Below are 23,675 nucleotides of genomic sequence, written 5' to 3' on the forward strand. Positions count from 1 at the left end.
GATCTCATCAAAGTCAATGCCCTTCTCCTGCTTAAATCCCTTGGCAACCAATCTGGCCTTATACCTCGGTAAAGCATTTGAATCCACTTTGACTTTGAAAACCCACTTGCATGGCAAAACCTTTCTGCCTGCAGGTAGCTGCACCAAGTCCCATGTATCATTTTGAAGTAAGGAGTCCATTTCTGACTGCATGGCTTTCTCCCACTTCCTTTTCTCTGTTCTTCCCATAGCTTCCTTGAAGCTGGAAGGCTCACCACAATCTGTCAGCATGATAAAATCAGCCACATTGTTGGCTCCTGGAACAAACCTGTCAGGAGGCCGTTGTACACGGGTGCTCCTCCTAATAAAATGTTCCGGATTAGGCTGCTGTCCAGCCTGTTCGTCATGCATGACGGGTGGCTGTACCACCATATCTGGCTGTTGTACAGCCCCATCTGCTGGCATATCCAATGGTGCATCATTGGCAAAATTTTCTGGCTGATTTCCAGCCTGTATACCCTCTTGAACAGGGTTATCTGCAGCAGCCTGCTGCTGCATATAAAAGGGCATTCTTTGCTGTCCAACATCATCATAAATAACCCTCCTGTATTCCACAGGTTGCACGGGTTCCTTGTGTACACTATCCTCTTTAAAGATGACATCATTGCTGCGTATAATCTTCCGTTTAACGGGATCCCATAACCTGTACCCCATTTCACCTTCGTCACCATAACCCATAAAGATGCATCTGATAGACTTTGGCTCCAGTTTGGTGCGCAGTTCTTTGCGTACATGAGCAAAGCACTCGCAGCCAAATACACGTAAGTGCTTATATGAGGGTGGCTTGCCAGACCACACCTCCTCTGGCACTTTCAACTCCAAAGCCTTGTTTGGCGAGCTGTTAATAATGTGAACTGCTGTTTGCACGGCTTCTGCCCAAAAGCCATGGGGCAATGCAGCATAAGACAACATACATCGAGCCTTCTCCTGAATAGTTCGATTCATTCGCTCACTTACACCATTTTGAGATGCATTATGAGGGGCTGTGAGATCCTGTTTGATGCCCTTAGCTTCGCAAAATTGCACAAAAGCATGTGACACATACTCACCCCCATTATCGGATCTGAGGCATTTCAGCCTGCGACCTGTCCGATTCTCAAGCTGAGCGACAAACTTCTTGAAAGCATCTAAGGCATCGCTTTTATGCTTTAAGAAATAGACCCACACTCTGCGTGTGGCATCATCAATAAAAGTAATGAAATACTTTGCACCCCCTAGTGATAACTGTGGCATCTCACACAAATCAGTGTGCACTAGATCAAGCGGTGCTCTATTCTGGGGAGTTCTCCTCTTATGAGGAGTCACAGAATGCTTGCCAAATATGCAATGATCACAAGTAGGCAAGTCTGAAAAAGAAAGAGACGGCAGATAACCCAAACGTGACAGTTCTTGCATTCCTTTAACAGACATGTGTCCCAACCGGCTATGCCACAATGAAACCTTTGGCAGCTCGGTTATGGCAACAACATGATTACCCACACTGGAAACATAAAGAGGGTACAAGGTATCACTCTTAAAACCCTCAGCCACTACAACCTGGCCATCAGTAATCACCCATTTGGAATCCCCAAATGTGGTGTGGTAACCACTGTCATCCAACAAGCCAGTGCTAATCAGATTTTTCTTGATTTGCGGCACATGGCGAACACCATCAAGCATAAATGTGCGTCCATCAGAGAACACTATCTGTATACTGCCAATCCCTGCAATCTGACATGCATAGTTGTTCCCAAGGTGAACAACTCCATGAGTACCTGTGTAGGAAGTAAACCACTCCCTATGAGGAGTAACATGAAAAGAAGCACCTGAATCCAAGAGCCAGGTGTGCATGTCATGGCCATCAATAACCAATGTGTGTGCAATTACAGCAGAAGAACATAATACCTCATGTCTGTCACTGTCACTGTCCTCTGCTGCAACATTCACTGCATCCAAGTCATCTACCTTGGCCTTGCCTTTGCCTTTGCTTCCACTCCCTGCATCCTTTGTTTCAGCCTTCTGGGCTTTCTGATCCCGTATAAACTTGAAGCACTTAGACTTCACATGTCCCTTCTTGCCACAATAAAAGCATTCAATATCCTTTATACCACGGGACTGACTGCGGGATTTAGACTTACTAGCAGATCTCCCCTTCTGCTGAGTCCTGCATCTTTCCTGTACCTGCAAAGCATTTGAAGACTTGCTGCCAGCATTATTCTTTCTGCTCATCTCCTCCATAAGGAGAGAGCTCTCCACATCAGCATACATAAGAGTGACATTTGAATTAGACAGGGTGGTCTTGAAAGTGTCCCAACTCTCAGGAAGGGTACACAACAAGAAAGTAGCCTTGAACTCCTCATCAAGGTTCAACCCCTGTGCAATCAGCTGTGTAAAGATGGCATTGAACTCACTCAAGTGTGAGGTCATAGCTGTACCTTCCTTCATGCGAAGATCAACCAGCTTCTTCAACCAATACACCTTACTGGCTGAACTCTTTTGTGCATACAACTCTGCTAGCCTCTGCCATACACCATAAGAGGTCTTTTCAGCCTGAACATTGTACACAAGAGAATCACTGAGAGTAAGCATGATAGCAGCCCTCGCGGACAGATCTAGCTCCTCCCATTCATCATCTGACATCCCAGATGGCTTGACACCCTTCACCCTCATGGGCTTAGAAATCTTCTTAAGCAGAAGTACATTCAAACACTGTTCTGCCCATAATGCATAATTGTGTGCCCCTTCCAACTTCTTTATGTTCAGAATTGATGATTCATTTCCCCCTGATGCCATATCAGATAAGGAAAGTACCTGACTCCCTGTAAGTCAAGAAAGACTGAATAAAATTCTGATTTCTCAGAAAAAACCTGCTCTATCAAGAGCCAGGAGCACTCACAATAGTGCTGTTTTTTACTGTCAGAAAATCTGCAGCACAACAGAAAATTTCTCTCCAGTTACTGTACCTTCTGACACACTGTACCGTGCTCAAATAGGCATTAAAAAAAAACAGTAATTTCAGAATGCTGCAGCTGCTCCACAAGTGCTTTAACAGTGCATCAACAGCTGACAAAGCACAAAACACTGCTGTAAACACTGCTGCACTGCTGTCCTGATCACTTCTCCCACCTCGGATGAGGTATTGCACTGATTTAATATGCATAAACCACTTGGCATATACTGTTTTGATTACCGGAAAAAAAAAAAAAAAAAAAAAAGAGCTCTAGACACTTCAGCCTGTCACAAAGCCTGCAACAGAAAATGGGATAAATCCCAAGCAATTACCCTTCTGCCAAGGGAATAAAATGCATCTGAAGATCTCTGACAGTAACCCAAGTGCTCTCAAGCAAAATCTGGGCAAAAGCCCCTTGATCTGACACTTGTACCAAGTGAAAACAACCTCAACAATGAGGGATAAGGCATACAATGTGCAAATCTCTCTGACAAAATCAACTAACAGTGTAATGCAAATACTACCCTGTGTAGAAATGACATACACAGATCCCAACGTACAAACACTCAATGAGGAACCTTTTGAGCACTGTCAACGATGGACAGTTAGGGACCGAGTAAACTCGATGCGCCCTGGCCAAGCGTGGCTCAACTGAGGTTCTCTGAGTGTTGCACAAGAAATGTGACCTGCAAGAAAATGTCACCTCCACACTGCGGAAATCGAGACAAATGTGTGCACTCTGGCACCACACTACCTCAAGGCATACAAAGCATCAACTGCTGGGCAAAAGCCCTATGATCTGCTCACCCGTAAACTGAGATTCAAACCCAGTAAAAGCATATATCCTCTGCAAGATCAAGGCATTACCTTCCCAAAACAAAATAACTGTGCAATCAACCACACACTGTGGTTCTGGTCACCTCAAGCAAGAGGGAGATGAAGGTACTTGCTGTACTTTCAAAAAAAAACAGTTTTGAGAACTGAAAAATGATCCTGAATGAAGAGCAGAGTGCTCTTTTTCCTTCTCTTTCTTCCCCAGAAAAAAAAACTGATGTACCTGCTGTACTTTCGTACTTGTGTACCTGTGCAGGGTACAAATGTACCTGCTGTACCTATGCAGGGTACAAATCCAAGGAGAAATTTCAAAATGTACTCCTCTGACGCAGATCCAAAACAAAAAAGCACCTTCCTGTCGAAAATCCCTGACACAGCTCCCTGTCATAGTCCGTACGGTGGCGTCCGTACGGTACGGTCGCCTGTACGGTGTCCGTACGGCTGTACGGACGGCCGTACGTCCGTACGATACTGTACGGCGTGCGAAATGACGCGTGCGCCTGCTGCCCGCTCTGCTGCCCGCCTACGAAATGGCGCGCTGCTGCGCCCCCCGCACTGCCTGCTGCAGCCCGCTCTGCTGCTGCGCTGCTGGTGCGGCGCTGCCGCCCTGCTGCTGCCCGCTCTGCCTCGTTGCAGCCCTGCTGGCCACTAGGGCAAAGGGGTAGGGAGTGGGTAGATGGAGTGGAGAGGGAGGGGTAGGCTCTGATACCAATTGAAGGGGGAAGGTGAGTGGTAGAAGTACAAGAGGGAGAGAGTAGGAGAGAGAGAAGACTCCAAATGTGCGGGTGTGAAGTGAAGAGCCACACCACAAACTCTTAAGTTTTATTAGGATTAGGTTTTTCCCCCTATGACTGTCTTAAGACAGTCATAGGTGTCATAACTGTAATAAAGGGGTGGCAATGTGCCTTTACCCCAACAACAACTACTATTGAGGATGATCCATATGCTTTCTTGACTTGCAGTTATGATCCTTCAAAGGATACATGCTTTCTCAGTGTCAATGAGACACTGAATACTTGGTATTTTGATAGTGGTGCTTCTAAGCACAGCACTTCTTAGAAGAGCCTTTTTGCATCTCTACATCCTCCACCTACTAAAAAGAAGGTGACTTGTGCAAATAATTCTTCTTATTCAGTGTGTGGAGTGGGGGATATCATCCTCGCATCCACTAAAGGCATAGAATTTCAGAATTTCAGTTGTTCTTTATGTGCCAGGTATAAAGAAGAATTTGCTTTCAGTGTCCTCTCTCAATAGAGAAGGATTTCAGGTTATATTCGATGATGCTAAGTGTGCACTCCGAGACAAAGAGAATGACTATGCTTTGATGTTGTCTGGCACTTTGTATCGGGGTCTTTTTCAGCTTGACATTTATGAGAAAAGATCCGATCTTGCATTTTCAATGAGCACTCCCACTGCTGCAATGCAGAATGCGGAGTTATGGCATGCCAGGTATGGGCACATGAGCTATGGCAACTTAATGACACTTCAAAAGCATGCTATGGTTAATGCATTGCCTCCTTTGGAGTCACCTCCTCCTCATGCATGTGAGGGTTGCATCCTTGGCAAAATGCAAAGACTTCCTTTTAAGAAGGATGGTGCAATAAGAGCTACTCGAAAATTACAGCTCATACACAGTGATGTCCGCGGACCCATGAGGACACCTGCTTTTGGTGGTTATCTCTATTATGTTACATTCATAGATGACTTCACCAATTATACTTGGGTCTATGGTCTTAGGGCAAAATCAGAAGTGTTTATGCATTTCAAACACTTTGTGGCTATGGTTGAGAATGAGACAGGACTCAAGATGCATACACTTCGCACAGATAAAGAGGGGGAGTATATGTCTCATGAGTTTTAGGAATTTTTGGAGGAGAAAGGCATCACGCATCAGCTTACAGTGAGGCTTACACCTCGGTAAAATGGCAAAGCTGAGCGCAAGAATCGCACTCTTATGGACATCGATAGATACATGCTCACTAGTAAGAAGTTTCCTCACAGGTTTTGGCTCAAAGGTCTCATGTGTCAAATTATGTTTTGAATTGGACTCCCACAAAAGCTTTGAAGATAATCACTCCCTATGAGGCATGGCATGGGAGAAAGCCTTCACAGGATAACTTCAGAGTTTTTGGTTGAGTTGCATATGCCTACGTGCCTGTGGAGTTTCGACATAAGTTTTCAGATAAGGCACTTAAATGCATTTTTATTAGGTATAGTGCACAAATCAAAGGCTATCGTCCCTGCACTCCTGCTTCTCGCAAGATTTTTATGAGTAGAGATGTTATATTTTCAGAGAATTCAGCACATACACATGCTGAATATACTATTCCAGCTTCTTCAAACGATGTTTCTGAGGCGATGCTTCCTATAGCATTTGGTTCCCCAGCTGAGGCTCATGCTGAAAATCAGAATTTACAGCAACCTCCTCCTGATCCACATGCCCCGATTCAGCCATAGGCTGATTTTGTACCTCCACAGGGTGTGGATGTAGTTGTCATGCAAAAGATTCAAGAGATACACACAGCCAAAACAGTTCCGAATTGGTTGCTACAAACTCTTAGGGAGAGTAGGCTTGAGGCACCTTTGCCTGGCAGGACTCGTAGTGCAGTAAGGCACGCAGGGGGGGCCCTTTCTGTTGAGACAGCTTATGCAAGTACTCTTCTTGATAAAGAAGAACCTGACTCTTTTGAAGAAGCAAAGGATAATGTGCATTGGATGCATGCCATGCACAATGAATTGCAATCCATTGAGAAAAATCAGACTTGGGATGTTGTGGATGTGCCACCAGGTAAGCATGCCATTGACACCAAGTGGGTTTTCAAAGTGAAAAGCGAGCCAAATGGAGCCATTGACCGGTACAAGGCAAGGCTGGTTGCTAAAGGCTATGCATAGAAGAAGGGCATAGATTATGAGGAGACTTTTACTCCTACATCCCGAATGACCACCATAAGGTCAGTTATTGCCATGACTGCAAATTTTGTTTAGTGGTAATTGTTTCTTTTTGGGCAAAGCTTGCATTTCTTGGCTGAGCAAGAAGCAATCTACAATGGCTACTTCCTCATGTGAAGCTGAGTACAAGGCAGCTTTCACAGCGACAGTAGAATGTGTTTGGCTGCGTCGTTTGTTCACTGATCTTCGTCTCTTATTGGAGGGTCCTTCTCCAATTCTCACTGATAGTTAGAGTGCTATAGCAGTGGCAAAGAATCTTGTGTTTCATGCTCGCACAAAGCACATTCAAGTTCATTATCATTATGTCAAAGAGAAGTTGCATGCAGGGGAGATCAGTATGATCTATGTGTCAACACATGACAATGTTGCAGACATCTTCACCAAAGCACTTCCACGTGAGAAGTTTGAGGGATTTCGTGGTGCCCTAAACTTATCTCCTTTTAGTGATTGATCACTACCTTGTACATCACGTTGGCACTGCAGGGGGGTGTTAGAATTATTGGTATATTCTAGGCAGTGGCCAATGTAATGTAATAGGTAGGTTAGGGGCACTTTGCCTAGTTAGATCCCTAACTACGGTTAGTGGATAGGATAAGGTTTTATCACTTAGACAAAACCTCTCACTCTTGTACTTTCTCACACTCATCTATTGAGACGTTTGCACCTTCTTGCTCCCTTGCGTCCTACTTGCCCATTTCCTTCAGGGGGATGGCTGAGAGAGAGATATATTAACGTCGTGAAAGGCCTCGCGGGCCTATGGGACAGGGTGCAAAGTACACCAAAAGGAAAACTCATACAAGCCTCAAAGGGCTGGAGCAAAGGGTGCACTAAGGCCCTAGCTGAAATAAAGAGCTCAATAGCTCAAGCAAAAATCAAGTACAAAACATATGCTGAAAGCTGATACTCAAAAGCCGAAACTCGATACTATGGTGACTCGTCTATGAGCAGTGAAAATGTCTCGGATCTATGTGTGTCGGGTCTCACGATGTGGTGGCAGAGGGGGACACGGTCTCCTCGATCTCTGAACTTGCTAAGCTATCTTCAGAGTGATCCCTTGTCTCAGGCAGTCTCCTCTAAGGAAAGCTGTGATAGGTCATACCTCAATAGAAGGTGCTCTTTCGCTCTCCGTGTCGCGGGTGCCCTCCTCCTCCTCCTCCACCCAACTATGTCCTGGAGGAGGAGGAGGAGAATGGCATAAAAGGAGGAACTACCCGCATATCAGCTAGCTCCTCCTCCACTCCACTATGTCTTGGAGCTGGCTCAAAAGCATAAAAATCTATGACATGCCGTTCTGTCTCGTCAACCTCTGTGTCCTCTAGTCTGGTCGCCGCCACCTGTTGCTCTCTGGTCTATCGTAGCAGAGTCTCCCTGTGTCGGTGCATCTCGAGCAGATAGAGCCCAATGCAAACCTGATAATGGAAGTGGATCAGCCGTGATAGTGTGTAGAAGCCGCTCCCATCCTGATAGAGACAGTGGTATCGTCCCGTGATCTCATAGTAGACTGGGCAGGAAGACAGAAAATGCTCCTCTGTCTCAGTCACTCCCAACGTGCACAACATGTGGATTCGTTGCTCTCTGGGTCAATCCTCGGCTAATGGGATGAAACCCGCATCTATCCAATGGCAATCCTCTATACATGTGAGACTCCTCTCTCCTCCAGGTACTGGGCTCTGATAATGAATCCTTCCTCCGAGACTCTCAAGAAGTGGTCGTGGTAGAATTAGGTCTTGGTGGGGACTCGGGAGCTCCTGATCTCCCCGCCAAGTTCGAGATGTGTGGAGCTGGAGGAGATCTAACTGTATGATACGATTAATCTCATCTCGTGGGATCGACTCACGAGGTGCATCGATGCTGAACTGAAAAGAGGGAAGCATGTCCATCTAAAACCCATGGCTGGCAAACCATGTGGATATGCGTGCATACCATGTGTCCACTCCGCTTTCAGCTAGTCGTCTGGATGACTCCAGGGCCAACCTCGGTAGTCTCCAGTGGGGTAAGTCCCAGACTATATGAATGAATGTCATTGTCTGGAAGATGGCATCAATCTGTAGTGGTGTCATGGCGAGCTCTGCATGTACTTTCTCATGTGGAACTGAGGGCTTACTCCGAATCATCCTAGACTCCATAGTCACATGTAGCCGCTCAAATCTCCTCCAGTTGCCATCCATAGATCACATCCCCGGAAGTGTGCTGCATACATGGCAGTCGGTCACACTTGTGTATCGAAGAGCCAGCACTTTGTCGATGGATCTTGAAAGTGTGCATGGAAGCACTGTCTCTCCAACCGGGCCAGAGCACCTTGTCCCCGTGTGAGTCGGTCCTGGGTTACATGGGTCATAGTGAAAAGGGGTCCTGTGAAGACCGCTCCCAGATATGTGTAGGATTGCACTATCTCCACTGGCTCGTCACGATAAGTGAAGCCGAGTCGATAGAGCACTGCGTGTGAGGTGTTGAAGACCATAACCTTGGTCTTCCCAAGATTAACTGTCAGGTCTCTCTCTATGCAGAACCCCTCTAGAGCCTCCAGGTGTCTCTGTAGTCCCTCCGTTGAAGATGAGATGAGGACTATGTCATCAGCATATAGCCATATCTGTATCATGAGATCGGAGTCTATGAAGAAAGTGATCTCATAAATGTAAATCCCCTGCTTCACTTCGATAGTACTCTCAACCCAATCCGATAGACCACCTAGGGCACGAGCTCTACCTCTGACTGACTCATATAGGCTCATCACCCCCCAGTCAGTGTCTCTAGAATCTGCATTTCTTGTAGTCTCTTGATCATGCGGGATCGTGGGACAGTTTCTAAGGCCTTCCGAAAGTCTAGAAAGCATGTTTAGACTTTCTGGTGTCTAGACCTCACCTCCTCAATAGCCCTCAAAGTGAAGATGTGGTCTAGGGGTAGAATGCCGCCTTAGGAATCCTGCATGTCCTAGTGCCCGCTGCTCCCAAGTCTCTGTATGACTGCTGAGCTCCCTCTCTAGTACTGGTCCATAAATCTTGGCCAAAGGGTGGCTAATCATGAGGGTACGGTAGTTCCCAGTATCCATAGGGGGAGAGAGAGAGAGAGAGAGAGAGAGAGAGAGAGAGAGAGAGAGAGAGAGATGTATTAACGTCCACGGGAGACCTCGCGGGCCTATGGGACAAAGTGCACAGAAAAGCGAACTCATACAAGCCTCAGTGGACTGAAGCAAAGGGTACACTAGGACCCTTACTGAGTACTAATCTATGCTAACAAAATCATAATCATAATCATAATCATATCATATCAATCAATCTATCCAAGCGCTAGGACGAAATCGAAGCTTGGTACACACACACACACACACACAGATTAAGGCCCGTGGGAGTTCTCACGGGCCTATGGGACAGAGGGCACAAAAAAATGAAAGGTAATACAAGGGCTAGAGAAAAGGGCGCGCTAAGGCCCTTGCTGAGTACTAATCTATGCTAGCAAAATCATAATCAATAGTCAACCAAATGTCAACTGAAACAACAGAGAAAATCAACAAACAATAGGCTTAGAAACCAAATTAAAGCAAATAGCATTTAAAAAGGGTCTATGTTCAATCTTTCCAAAGATATCACTTGACAAACAAATGAATGTATACCTGTATGCCATGGTGTGGTTGTACAACTGCTAGTGAAATACCACAAGTGGGGCATTTCACAACTTTTCCAAAAGGTACCTAGAAAATGCAAAACAACTTAGACGACAAAAAATATGTACTACAAAATCAAACAACATTAAGCACACTAAGCACAAAGACTATAAATAACCACAAGAAAAGTGAACAAGAACCCTCGCGAAAAGTAACAAACTCGCACAAACTTTGACGGCATAAAAGGTCAATTATCATTTGTTCAGTACTATTGGCAAGGCTTATACACAAGCATCCAATAGATGGCTTACCCCCAAACCAAAAATTAAAAAACAAAAAAGCATGCTAGGGCATTAACAAAATCATTGTAGCATTTATCACAACTAAGTTATTAGCATACATAAGTTTTGATCAAACTTCATAGTTCCTAAAGGGTTGAAATTATGTAGCTCCTTGGATACTTTTTCATATGATGGATTCACAACATTCATATGATGGATTCAAGCATACATTTGAAACTCCTCATGGATTCTCTTTCATTTTGAAAGACCTTCATCTCTAATGTCCTTCCTAGAATTTTATGCTTACAATGTTTTGTTCATGCTACTTTTACACATGCCCTGCCAACTTCAAATGCACCTTTAACGAAGCTTCCCAAAGAAGCTAAATAAAAAGGGAGAAAAGACAACCAAGAATAGACCCTAGAAAAACAGCACCAAAACAAATTTTATCGACAAGAAGAGGGTGTGTAAGATCTCCTATAGAGTGGCCTTCGACCCGAATTCTCCACCAAACCAACACATTCATAGTCCACCAAACCAACACATTCATAATCCTTCACATGACTCGCCTTCTCCTATCATTTGTGTAGGCCATCTCCTGGTGGTTCTAGTGATGCCCTATAGGCCATGGTATGTTCCTTCTAGGCATAAATATAGGCACTTGTAGTGTTAGTGCCTTTTAGGCCACATAGGACACTTAATCCTATGTGACACCTAGGACACTTAGTCCTAGGTCTAGGTACAAGTACTTTGTACTCTCTATTTTCATTATCCTAGTTGACGTGACGGCTAAGACAAGAACGACTCTTTGCTACCTGCACTCTCTCTTTCATTCGATCCTACAGTGGTATCAGAGCCTCTCTTGAACATGCCTAGGAAAAGGTTTCCTTGCCTGTTTCCCAAATTGACAGGCTTCACAAACCTTGTGCATTTCTGCAACCTTGAATTTAGGCACTCCTGCAACAATATTTTGGGCTTGCATTGATTTAAGTCGCTGTATATTAACATGACCAATGCTTTTGTGCCAGATATCAATATCTGAACTACACCGGTCCCATGTGCAAACATTGCTGCACTCAATTCAGGCATGTCCGCATCCAACGTAAACATCGTGCCCTTCTTCTTTCCTTTTGCTATCAAGCGACCATTATTTTTCATATCCTCAACAAAGCATCCATGAGGATTAAATCTGACCTGCAAGCCCTGCTCAACCATCTGACCAACAGAAACCAGGTTCTTGGTGCCGTACATTTTCGTACCTGCGTCGATGTACATCAATACTGCTCTCCGTACTTGCACTACGTACTTGTCCGTACAGGGTATCGTACTGTGCTTCGCCATAGAACAGACGTACTGTGACTCAGTACTTGACACGCCGCACCTGCATGCGGGAACGTACCTGCTCCATACAGTTTTCGTACAGCGTACCAGCATTGTACCTGTTCAGTACACCATACTTGCCTCCTAACTGCATCCGTACAGCCGTACGTTGGATACAGTCACCTGCTCCGTACAACTACCATACAGTCACCTGCTCCGTATAACTACCGTACAACCGTACATTCTGCTCAGTACACTATACCGTACAGTCACGTACTTGATCTGCCAGTACAGATCGTATTATTCCCGGGATTTCAGTACAGGTTTGACACGTGTGAAATTATTTGCAGAGTATTCTCAAAATTTGGGTCTTTTGAGGGCTTTTGCTCTCCTTATCTTCCTTCTCCTGTTTGAAATCTTCTCAAGCTATTTCAACAGCTTGGAAAGCCTACATTTTGAGGTCCATACTTTGGGACAGGTGTACTTTTGCACTCAATTTGTGGACAGCAAGTCCTAATTTTGCAGTTGCAAGCCTTGAGGCTTTTTTTTTTTTGGATTTGGTCTTGCAATTTCTCTTTTGATTGCAATACATTGGGACAGATTGGAGTACATTGAATCACATTTGCAGGACATTGAGTCACATTCGCATACATTGGGTCACATTTGCAAAAATTTCAGCAAAATTTGGGGCTTTTCTGCATTTGCCCTCTTTTTGGCCTATTTGCCCTCATTAAATTTGGGGCTTTTGCCATATTTGCTGTTTTTGCAATAACATTTCCTGCCACAGTCACATTTGGGTCAGATCTGCATTTGCCCTTTGTTTTGGGTTGGAAATTTGTAGATATTTGCTGTCATTTTTGAACAGCCAGCTTTTTGCAGTGATAGCCTTGAGGCTTTTGGGTTTTCAGCTCTTTTTCAAGGTATCACATTTGCTATGGCTGGGAACAATCAAGATCTATTTGGCATTCTTCGTGAAGATGATAAGTTGGATAGCACCAATTATCTGATGTGGTCTTATCTCATGAAACATATTCTTGTTGCAAAGCATTTGTGGAATGTTGTTTCTGGGGTTGACCTGAGGCCAGCCAATGCTACAGTGGTTGCCTCTACTGTTGGTCCCTCTGCAGGGGGTACTCATCCTGATGCCTCATCTTCTAGCACTCCTGCTACTACTCTTCCAACTCAGGAACAGTCAAGATGGCATGCAAGAGATGCAAATGCACATTCATGCATTGCTTTATCATGCAAGAGAATCATTATTCCACACATCCGGTCTTGCAGGACAGCAAAGGATGCTTGGGATAAAATTGGCTTCTCTCTATCAGATTCGCAATGAAGCACGTGTTGCATATTTGAGAAGGCAATTACAGGAAGTCAGTATGAATGAAGGTGACTCTATGGATGCATACCTGACAAAGGTCAAGGACCTCATGAAACAACTTGCCAACATTGATGAGGTGGTGCCAAATTCACAGCTTGTCAGTACCACACTGAATGGACTGCCAGATACATATCAAGGGTTTGCTACAACCCTTCGATTAGTGGCCATGGGTAATCCAGACCACTATTCTTTTGATCAGCTAGTTACTTTGCTTTTGCAGGAAGAGCAAAGTCGAGCTAATAGACAAGCCATTATTCCTGATCATGCATTTGCTTCACAACAGATAGGAAGAGGCAAGGCTTCCAAGCCTATGGGCAAGCCAAAATCTGCACATAGCAGCTGCAATTCCTCCCATGCATCTAAAAATACAACAGATAAGTCAAAGAAGAAAAGATGCAACTATTGTCACAAGCCTGGACATGACATTTCAGAATGCAGGAAGCGCATTGCTTCAGAGAAAAAGAAAGCAGGATTGACAATTAGTGCCTCACATGCTATTGAATCCCATGAGCCAGCAGATGCTTCACATGCACATGCTCTTCAGGATGATTGGGCATGGGCTGTCCATTGCTCCTTTGATCCCTCCAAAGCTGATGCATTCTTTACTGCTAATGATGCTCAGTCCTGGTACTTTGATAGTCGTGCTTCCAAGCATGTCACATCTTGCAGACAATTGTTTCACTCTTTAGCTGATGCACCTCGAGGGGGAACTGTCACATGTGCTAATAATGCTTCATATGCTGTAAATCTATTTCAAGTCATCCTGTCACTTTGACAAATGTTCTCTTTGTGCCTGGAATTGAAGTCAACCTGATCTCAATTTCAGCAATTACTACTTCAAGTTTCAGAGTGATTTTTGATGGCTACAAATGCCTAGTTTATGATCTTCATGATGACAATGCCATAGTTCTCACTGGCACTTTGCAAAAGGGGCTTTATCACCTTGATCATCACTCAACTGCACTTTCTATTGAAGCATTTGCCATTTCAGATTCACAGCTTGCTGAAACTCATCTTTGGCATGAGAGAATGGGCCATCTCAATTATAGAGCTCTTGCAAAGCTACATTCACAACACATGGCAAATGATGTACCTCAAACTCACACAGTTTCCAAACATGTGTGTGAGGGTTGTCTTTTGGGTAAGATGCATCGGTTTCCTTTTCAAAAAAAAGGTCCAAAACTCTCACAAAGGAAATTACAGCTAGTGCACAGTGATGTCTATGGCCCAATGAGGACAAATGCCATTGGGGGGTACAAATATTTCATAACTCTCATTGATGACTTCACAAGATATTGCTGGATATATCCTTTAAAAGCCAAATCTGAAGTTTTCTTATATGCTTTCAGAGGTGGCTGAATATGGTTGAGAATGAATCAAATGCAAGCTTGTCACCCTCAACATAGATAGGGGGGAAGAGTATATGTCAAAGGAGTTTCATGCATTTCTGTCTTCACGGGGCATTATTCACTCATGCACTACTCCTTACACTCCTTAGTGAATCCTGTTTCTGAAAGGAAAAACAGGTCCACAATGGAGATGGCCAGATGCATGCTTAAGGCCAAGTCTTTGCCCAATAAATTTTGGCTTGATGCAATGACGTGTGCCAACTATGTGCTGAATAGATCACCTACACGGGCATTGAAGATTGTTACACCTTATGAAGCATAGCAAGGTAGGAAGCCTTCACTTTCACACATGAGAGTTTTTGGGTCTCTTGCATATGTTCATGTACCATCTCAGCTGAGACATAAGCTTGATGACAAGGCAATCAAATGCATATTTATTGGTTACAACCAGGAGAGTAGAGGGTATCAGTTATACCAACCAAATACTGGGAAGATTATTGTCAGTAGAGATGTAATCTTTGCTGAACATTCAGCTTCTCCTCTTGTGGACTGCAAAGCTAAGCCAGATGTTGACATGTTTGATGCCTTTGAATCTTGGTTACCTCTACCATCCTCAAAAGAGGACTTTGACCAGCAACATGAGCCTCCTGCAGGCCCTCCACCAAGCAATAATCAGCCACTACCCCATGCTGATTTGCAGGTTTCTCTTCCGGTACAAAATGATCCCACTATTCATGATGCTGTCATTGAAGAAAGAGCTGTAAATAGACAGCAAAGGCAGGTTCCCAAATGGCTTCTTGATACATTGAGGGACAGCAAACAAGATCAGCCTTTTGCTGCCCCGACAAGATCAGGGAATAGACAGATGCATGGTCACTTTCTTGAGTTTGCACTCCTTGCTACAGCATGCAATGAAGAGCCCTTGTGCCATAAAGATGCTTTTGACAGCAAAGAGTGGATGGATGCAATGAGAGCTGAGTTACAATCCATTGCCAAAAATGACACATGGGAATTGGTGGTACCCGGTGGGTCTACAAATTAAAAAGGAAATCTGATGGCAGTATAGATCGACACAAAACCCGTCTTGTTGCAAAAGGGTATGCCCAACAACAAGGCATTGACTTTGAAGAGACATTTGCTCCTACATCCAGGATTACTACCATTAGATGTGTCATTGCCATTGCAGCCCATCATCATTGGCAAGTGCACCAACTTGACATCAAGACTGCTTTTCTTCATAGGGATTTGCAGGAAGAAGTATATGTCACACAACCTCCTGGCTTTGAGGTTGTTAATTCTGAAAATAAGGTATGCCAGCTTAGAAAAGCCCTTTATGGTTTAAAGCAAGCCCCCAGGGCATGGTATGCCAAAATTCATGCACACTTACTATCCCTTGGTTTTCAGAATAGTCCCACAGAACCCACTCTTTATGTCCGTGGGAGTGGATCTGATTTTTTAGTGCTGATTTTATATGTGGACGATATGCTCATCACGGGCCCAAATACTCAGCAAATTGCAGCTTTCAAGGCTAATTTGCAGCAGATTTTTGACATGTCAGACATGGGACAGCTCCATTATTATTTGGGCATTCAGTTTGCTCATGTTGAGGGGGGTATCATGATGTCTCAGTCCAAGTATATTGAACAGCTCCTTGATCGTTTTCAGTTTGAGGATTGCAAGCCAATCTCTACTCCAGTGGACCCTGGCTTCAAATTCTCAGCTCATGATGGGAGCCCACCATGTGATATCACTCTTTATCGGCAAGCTGTTGGATGCCTTATTTATCTATGTCACACCAAACCTGACTTACAGTATGCAGTATCTCAGCTCAGCAGATTCATGCACATGCCCAGTTCACAACATTGGCAGGCAGTGAAGAGAGTCTTCAGATATCTAAAGGGGAACTCAGGATTTAGCCCTCTTCTATGGTGATCAGGGTTCACTTACCATGCATGCTTACACGGATAGTGACTGGGCAGGATGTTCCGACACCAGAGTGTCACATACTAGTAATTGTTTTTTGCTTGGCAATTCATGTATCTCTTGGCTCAGCAAGAAGCAACCAACAGTTGCCACATCTAGCTGTGAGGCTGAGTACAAGGCAGCTTTCACCGCTACAGAAGAGTGTGTTTGGCTTCGACAGTTACTTACAGATCTTGGTATTTGCCAGACATCCTCCACTATTGTCTACACTGACAGCCAGAGTGCTTTGGCCATTGCGCATAACCCAGTGTTTCATGCGCGTACCAAGCATATTGAAGTTCACTATCATTATGTTCGGGAGCGGTTGTCAGCAGGAGACATAGAGTTGTCCTATCTTCCCACAGAGGACAACATAGCATATATGTTTGCAAAGGCACTTCCTCGTCCCAAGTTCGAAGTCTTCCGACAGGCTTTACACTTGGTTCCCTTTGTTACATGATCTGACATCCCTTGTACATTCATAGGTGGCTATATCCTTTCGGATGAACATGTGCCACCATGACCAGAAAATACCAAGTATCCTGAGACGTTTCCAGAGTACTTCAGCCCATCCCATGGAGGGGGGTTTGTAGGCCATCTCCTAGTGGTTCTAGTGATGCCCTATAGGCCATGGTATGTGCCTTGTAGGCATAAATATAGGCACTTGTAGTGTTAGTGCCTTTTAGGCCACGTAGGACACTTAGTCCTATGTGACACCTAGGACACTTAGTCCTAGGTCTAGGTACAAGTACTTTGTACTCTCTATTTTCATTATCCTAGTTGACGTGACGGCTAAGACTAGTGCGACTCTTTGCTACCTGCACTCTTTCTTTCATTCGATCCTACAATTTGAAGGAAGGCACTAGAGCCATAACCCTCTCACATCCACCAAGCCCAATCTCGATTCTAGACATGGTAACAACATATGGAAGGTTTTTTAGTTTTAACATGAAGCTGCCACGGCTCAGAGTCACACTTTTCTATAGGCAAAAGTATCACTTATGTAATGAAATGGTCTTTTTTTTCAAATAGAAAATTGTTAGAAATCGACCAACAAAGGGTATGTACAGCGGAAGACTCATAGAATAGCCCAAGAGTTCACACAGTGCGGTGTGTGGAATCACAAACTTCTTAACTTAATGTGCATCATATAGATGTGCAGACTCATCATAGACAATGAACCAGCTAGATATAGAAGCCACCAAAATAATATATATCCGTCCAAAGCTATGGACACAATACAAAAGAGATAGATCCAGAGTCCCACCAATGGTATGGTAGTCTGATCTTACCACAAGGTATGTCTCTTATCTGCCAGCTATCTCTAGACTCGAGCCCGCGTGCTCCACCTTGAGCTTCTACAGACTTCCTGTCCATATCAAAACACCTTGCTGCCCTACACGACAGCCAAGGTTCAGCCCTGGATAAACTCTATCTGCAGCAACTCCTAGTCTCCTCTGCCTCCTAGATGTAGGCCTGAGGGTGTGAGTATAGCTGCTCCTGCTGCTCCTCTGATGGCTGACTTGTTGAATGAATTATGCCCCCCCAAAGGGCTCCTTTTATAGGGGCAGATGGCTCCTCAAAGTCCACTGACCAGCAGGGTGCTGGCCGACTTAACTGCCCCTCCAACCAACCCCACCAGCCCTTGTTTATAGGGCTGTGGGCACACCTCTTAGGGCTGTGTGCTGGCCGACCTAGTTGGCCAGCCGACCAGCCAGCTTAGCCCTATATAAGGGCATGCCACTGCCCACTAGCAGCCCTTCTTTGCTGCGCCACCTGGCCTCCATGCAAGCGCCTCCAAGATCTGCTGGTTCCGCGTTCAACTAGGCCATGTCCACGGATCCAAGGATCTGCACCAGTCCCGTACAGGCACGTGTACTCACCCGTACTAGAGAAGCTGGTGTTCCGTACTGTTCCTTCAGGGATCCTCCACCTCAGTGCTTTGATCTTTGTACTGCCCACATGACAGCCTGTTTGCTGTCCATGTGGCAGCCCCTTTTCTTCTCTCTTGGCTGTGAGGTGCTGTCCATGTGGCAGCCCCCTCCCTTGCTGTATTGTTGTTTGATCCTCATGGCAACCACCATGTTTCCCATGTGACCATCTCTCAGATCCTAGGTCCACCTCCCCCCCATGCTATCCTCATGTGGGGGATTACAGATGGGGAGGTGACCTTTCCAACAAAAATAACACCTTTCATGCCAACCTTAAGCATGTCCAACTACAACTGACATATACTCATAGGGATGATTACTCTAGGTTGTCCCTAAACCCAACCCAAGGCTTATCTCAAGAACTTTGCTTAATTTCCTATAAACTAGCTTGTAGCCATAGGTCTTGCCTCTTCTTATTTGTCCTCTAATTTGATGAGATGACGATGGCACCATTAGGTCCATGAAGCCGCATTAGAAGATGTAAAGAATGTGCTCTCCTAAAGTCCATCTACATTCTCAAAACCTACATTTAGAAATAAGTCAAGAAAAGTCTCATACTACATAGATGATAGCAACGAGTCAAAGATCAAGAGTCAAGACTTGAGTCTCATGTTTCAAGTACAAGTGTTCAAACTTCAAGGTCCACAATTGCCTAAGATTCCCCCCGGTGTCATCTTCATCCATCGGAACCTGAACAAATGGAGGCTTGGACTGAAGGCATTTGAGTGAACGACCTGTGATGAGATGGAACATAGGAGGAGCAGCAAGTGCTTCAGTAGCAAAAGATATACATCGTGCAGAGAGAAAATGCAAACTCACAAAAACTGACGACCAAGTAACCACGTGAGTATTGTCAGAACTGCAACAGCAGACATGACAATGGTTGGACGGCAATGTCAGAAGGGCAATTTTAAATATGTTTCTGGTTGGAGCATGTAGACAAAACTAGTCGATGACCAGCAAACTGTCAAGACAGATTTATAATAGTGGGAAGATCTGCATTTGATTAATTAAAGAACAGACATGAGAAATGAAGGAAACGGCCTGCAAAGACGAGGAAAATGACAACTATTCCAAAAATAAAAACCTGTTCAGCAAGTTCTCCAAGCGAATGGCGACGAAATCTTATTTGGTGACAGCTGCAGTAGACTTGCGTTTCCCTTTAATGTGGCAGTGACCTGATCATCGACAACAGATCTGGAGTGGTGCCTTCTTGTCCAACGATAAAAGCATTCTTTCAATTTTAATGTAAAAGAGTGGCAGTAGTAGAAAACAGCACCGTTTACTGAAAGATAATGATGACAGCTCTTCTTGGTCGCTGTAGATAACAGCAATGCTGCTTCAGGAGCGTAGATAGAATATGATTGTCGACTGTTATAGCCTAGCATCATTGGCGACGTTTTTCAACAGTGGCAAGCAACATGATAATGGTGATGCGAATCTGCAAGGCAACTTGAGAAAGCATCGTGATATCAGCCTTAGGAAGACATTGTGAGCACAGTGCCAGCGTGGGAAGAGCTGCAGAAATCAAAGGTTGAAGCTGAGCAGGATGGCAACATCAGATCTCCTCCTCCTCTTTGGTTTTGTCCTCTTCCTCTTTGAAACCAGTAGTGGAAGCAGGAGGCTACTGGTGAAGGAAAAGAGCCATGATAGAGAGAGAGAGAGAGAAAGGAAGTATGCAAGGGTAAGTTGATAACACCAAAAGATCAAGTGCAATGATCACAAATAGAATCCAAGTACATATAGGCACAAGGACTATATCTTTGACAATAGCTATGATGCCATGTCCATGAGCTTATCCACTCCCAAAGGTCACTTGACCCTTCAAACACTCCAAAACACAACGAGATAATATCTAATACCCACAGAGCAGAAGCCGGCTGAGATGCAGATGTAGGAGGCAATTCAAGCTGAGGATCCAATATATTGTAGACTCGAAGGAGGAGTTAGACCAGATGCGAACCACGGATTGGTTTGAGGATGATATTTCTCCATCTTCCTCTTCAAAGGACACAGCATCTGATCATAGTGATAAGGGTGACAACAGACATTGAAGTAGGCTTATCTCTAGAGTTTAGGCCCTTGGGTCTAAAGAATAGAGACAATTCGTTTCTAGCGCTCCAGCAGCCCAGCTACTTATATGTTTTGTTATAAACTTATGATCCATGGACCATGTATATTTCATATATATTTTGACTCTTCCAGTTTTGAGTCTTTACTCTTGAGCATTTTCAAATTGGCATTGAAAGTGTTGAAATTTAAAACTTGAATCTTGATTTAATCATGCACGCACAGTGACACAAACACACACATGCATAGAGGACACACACACATTATAAATGTATGCGTGTGTGTGTGTTGGGGGGGGGGGGGGAGCTATGAATGTAAATGCTTTCTTAATGTAAATTTCCTTCTACCCCCCCAAAAAAAAATGTGTGTGTGTGTGTGGGTGGGGGGGGGGGGGGGGGGGAGAGAGAGAGAGAGAGAGAGAGAGAGAGAGATTATATAATTGACAGGTTCTATATTAATAATTATGGATACAATATTTTACATACTTTATATGCATTTCCAGGTGAAACTCCTATGAAAATTACGAAATGTTTCTGTTTGAAACCTACAAAACAAGTTTCACACAATGGTTCTCGAAACTCAGCCTTTGAAAAACTCAGCCTTTTTTTCGTACCCTTGTAGTCACTTCTTCACCGCTTAACTAGGAGTTTTGTTTCTAAAGCATGCTTCATTTTATGATCGACTACTTTCATTTCTATTTCGAACTCTATCTCTAATGCAATGAGCCCAAAGGGCAACCAAAAGAGAGGTTACACCCATTACCTCATCACCAGTAGGAATGCCACGGCGTTTAACATCGCCAACTGTTCGTATGGCATCTGTAACTCGCAAGGATGCAGATAGTCCCCTTACTAGAGCAATGTAGGTCTTCACATCTGGTGGAGCCCATCTCCAACCCACCATTAAATCATCCCCAACACTATTTCCTATCAAAACAAAGCAATCATCATAAAGAGATCAAGGCCAATGGCACAAATGCTTATCATAGCATAAATTGCACTCATGTATGTAATGAGAGGAATATATTTTTCAACAATATACACACACATGCCAATATATAAATAAGGAAAGAAAAAAAACCAACCACAGATCCACAACTTTGTTAAAGCTGAAAGCTTTCAAAATATATCCAGATGAGTCGAGGAACGTGCCAAACTCATCCTTTGAAAGCTTTTAAAATATCAAAAAATAGAGCCAATATGTACTTCAAAATCTTTATCACAGCATTAATTACTGCCACATGTGTAAAAAAACATGCACCTCCCTTGATCCTGAACTGGTCCTTCAGGCAAGCTTCCTGCAGCTCCAATCTGCTCCCAGAACTGGTACTCCAATGGATGAGCAATGAGGCCAAGAGTGCTCCCTTTTATAGGGCTGGACGCCCTCCAATTCTGCCTGGCCAGACTGGCTGCCCCACTAATCTGTGGGGCCGACCCTGTTGGGCTGGTTCTGGCCAGCCTTTGCTGGCCTGCTGGTCCCGCCTGGCCACATGGCACACAGCCAATGACCCAGGCCATACACAGCCCCTGTTGGGGTCTATTCTTGCCCCGAACTTGTCCATATCCTCTGGCAAACAGCCGCCTGCAGGTCCTCTGCAACCCGCCTCTGTTCTGGTCCTGTCCAGGCCCTGGATCCTCTGCCCACAGTGCCATACAGCCTGCTGCATCATTCCGTAAATAACCACACACAGGCACCTCCTGTCCGTACTGCTGAATTCACCCGCCACACTGTGAATCCTGCACAGATCTGCTCCAGAAAGTCCCTGCCAGCCACGTGACTGTTATCTATATGCTGCCATGTGGCAGCCCTTTGTTCCATGTTAGATCTGACCATGTGGCATTCCAGATCAATGCTCACATGTCTTCCAACACACACTGGTACACCTCACCTTTGCTCTCCTCATCTGCGGACTCACAAATGGGGAGGTGACCACACAAATTCCAACACATACTGCCAGGTAGGCTTCACAAACGAAAGGTGCAACCATGAAAAGAGAGCTGCCAGCCCTCATTCTTCATCTCATCCAATAACAGCACTAGCCGTAGCTACAGCAGCAACACCAGAAAGGTCAAAATTCAGTAACACAAGACATGCAGCACCGTATATGTGACACACAGGCAACGACCACTTAACAAGCATTAGATAGCACCTTCTTCTCCAATGTTACCGATGGCTTTGACTAGGCGCTTCCTTATCTAAGCTCGTCACAGTAGGAGTGTTTCTTTTCTCTTTCTTAATCTCCATAGTCACCTAATTTCTAACCCATTGAATCCTTGCCACCCTTAGGCTTACCCTAATCGGGCTCGCGATTGCCTTTTCATCTTGCAAAGAAGGCCTTATCTTCACCTCAACCATACATCTTTCTCTACAGCCTCCCCCCTGCAACACCAAAGGCCCATCTCTTTAAAAGAAAGAGGCTTGAAGTAGTCTCCAGCTGTAATGTTGTGACAAACCCTACGAAACTCTTGAAAAACGAGCATGGGCAACTCAGTCATGTCCACTCTTGTGACCAATTGCTATCAAATGCTCCTTGATAACCTTTAACTGTGTGAGATTGTTTTACTCCCTATCCCCATCCTCAAGTGGACAATTGATTTTAGAGGAAGAGGATGAAGACTGGCGGACAGTCTACTGCACTAAATGGAGAAAGGGGGGCCTTGTATAGGCTGCAACTCTCCCCCTATAGCATTTCAGTCAGAACGTAACATGACCTCGGATAGGTCAATGACAAGAAATCGTTAAGAGACCAATGGTAATGTATATATTTTTGAAGTGTTATAAGGATTGGTCAAGGATTTAGTTGTTGAGGTCTTCAATGATCGGAGTCCAAGATGATAGGAGGCTCCAAGGCTCCCATGCACAATAAATGGGTTAATTCCTTAGCCATGCTGCTTGGGGCAAGTGCCTAGGGGCAAAGATGAGGTTCGTGATTAAAAATGACCAACGGGGTTTTATTGAATATGCATGGGAAGGGGTTTTAACGTTAGCCAATGGCCAAATTTAGCAAGGTTTCTAGGGACATGGGAGCA

At 44.6% G+C, this 23,675-nt stretch overlaps 1 protein-coding gene across 1 annotated transcript in view; it reads right to left on the bottom strand.

Annotated features, from left to right (window-relative positions):
* The window catches only part of LOC147905621 (Pentatricopeptide repeat (PPR) superfamily protein), a 61,100-nt gene that overhangs the window by 19,877 nt on the left and 17,548 nt on the right, over window positions 1-23,675 (bottom strand). Inside the window, exons 2-3 of the mRNA XM_087373635.1 lie at window positions 21,409-21,572; window positions 10,362-10,439 (exon numbers count right to left, since the gene is read on the bottom strand). Coding sequence (XP_087229761.1) covers window positions 10,362-10,439; window positions 21,409-21,572 — 242 coding nt within the window. The remainder of the gene's footprint in view (window positions 1-10,361; window positions 10,440-21,408; window positions 21,573-23,675) is intronic.

This window comes from Dipteris shenzhenensis, chromosome 1 (genome assembly GCF_047967505.1).
Source record: "Dipteris shenzhenensis isolate YYH24624 ecotype China chromosome 1, Dip_SZ_1.0, whole genome shotgun sequence".
Classification (NCBI taxonomy): Eukaryota; Viridiplantae; Streptophyta; class Polypodiopsida; order Gleicheniales; family Dipteridaceae; genus Dipteris; species Dipteris shenzhenensis.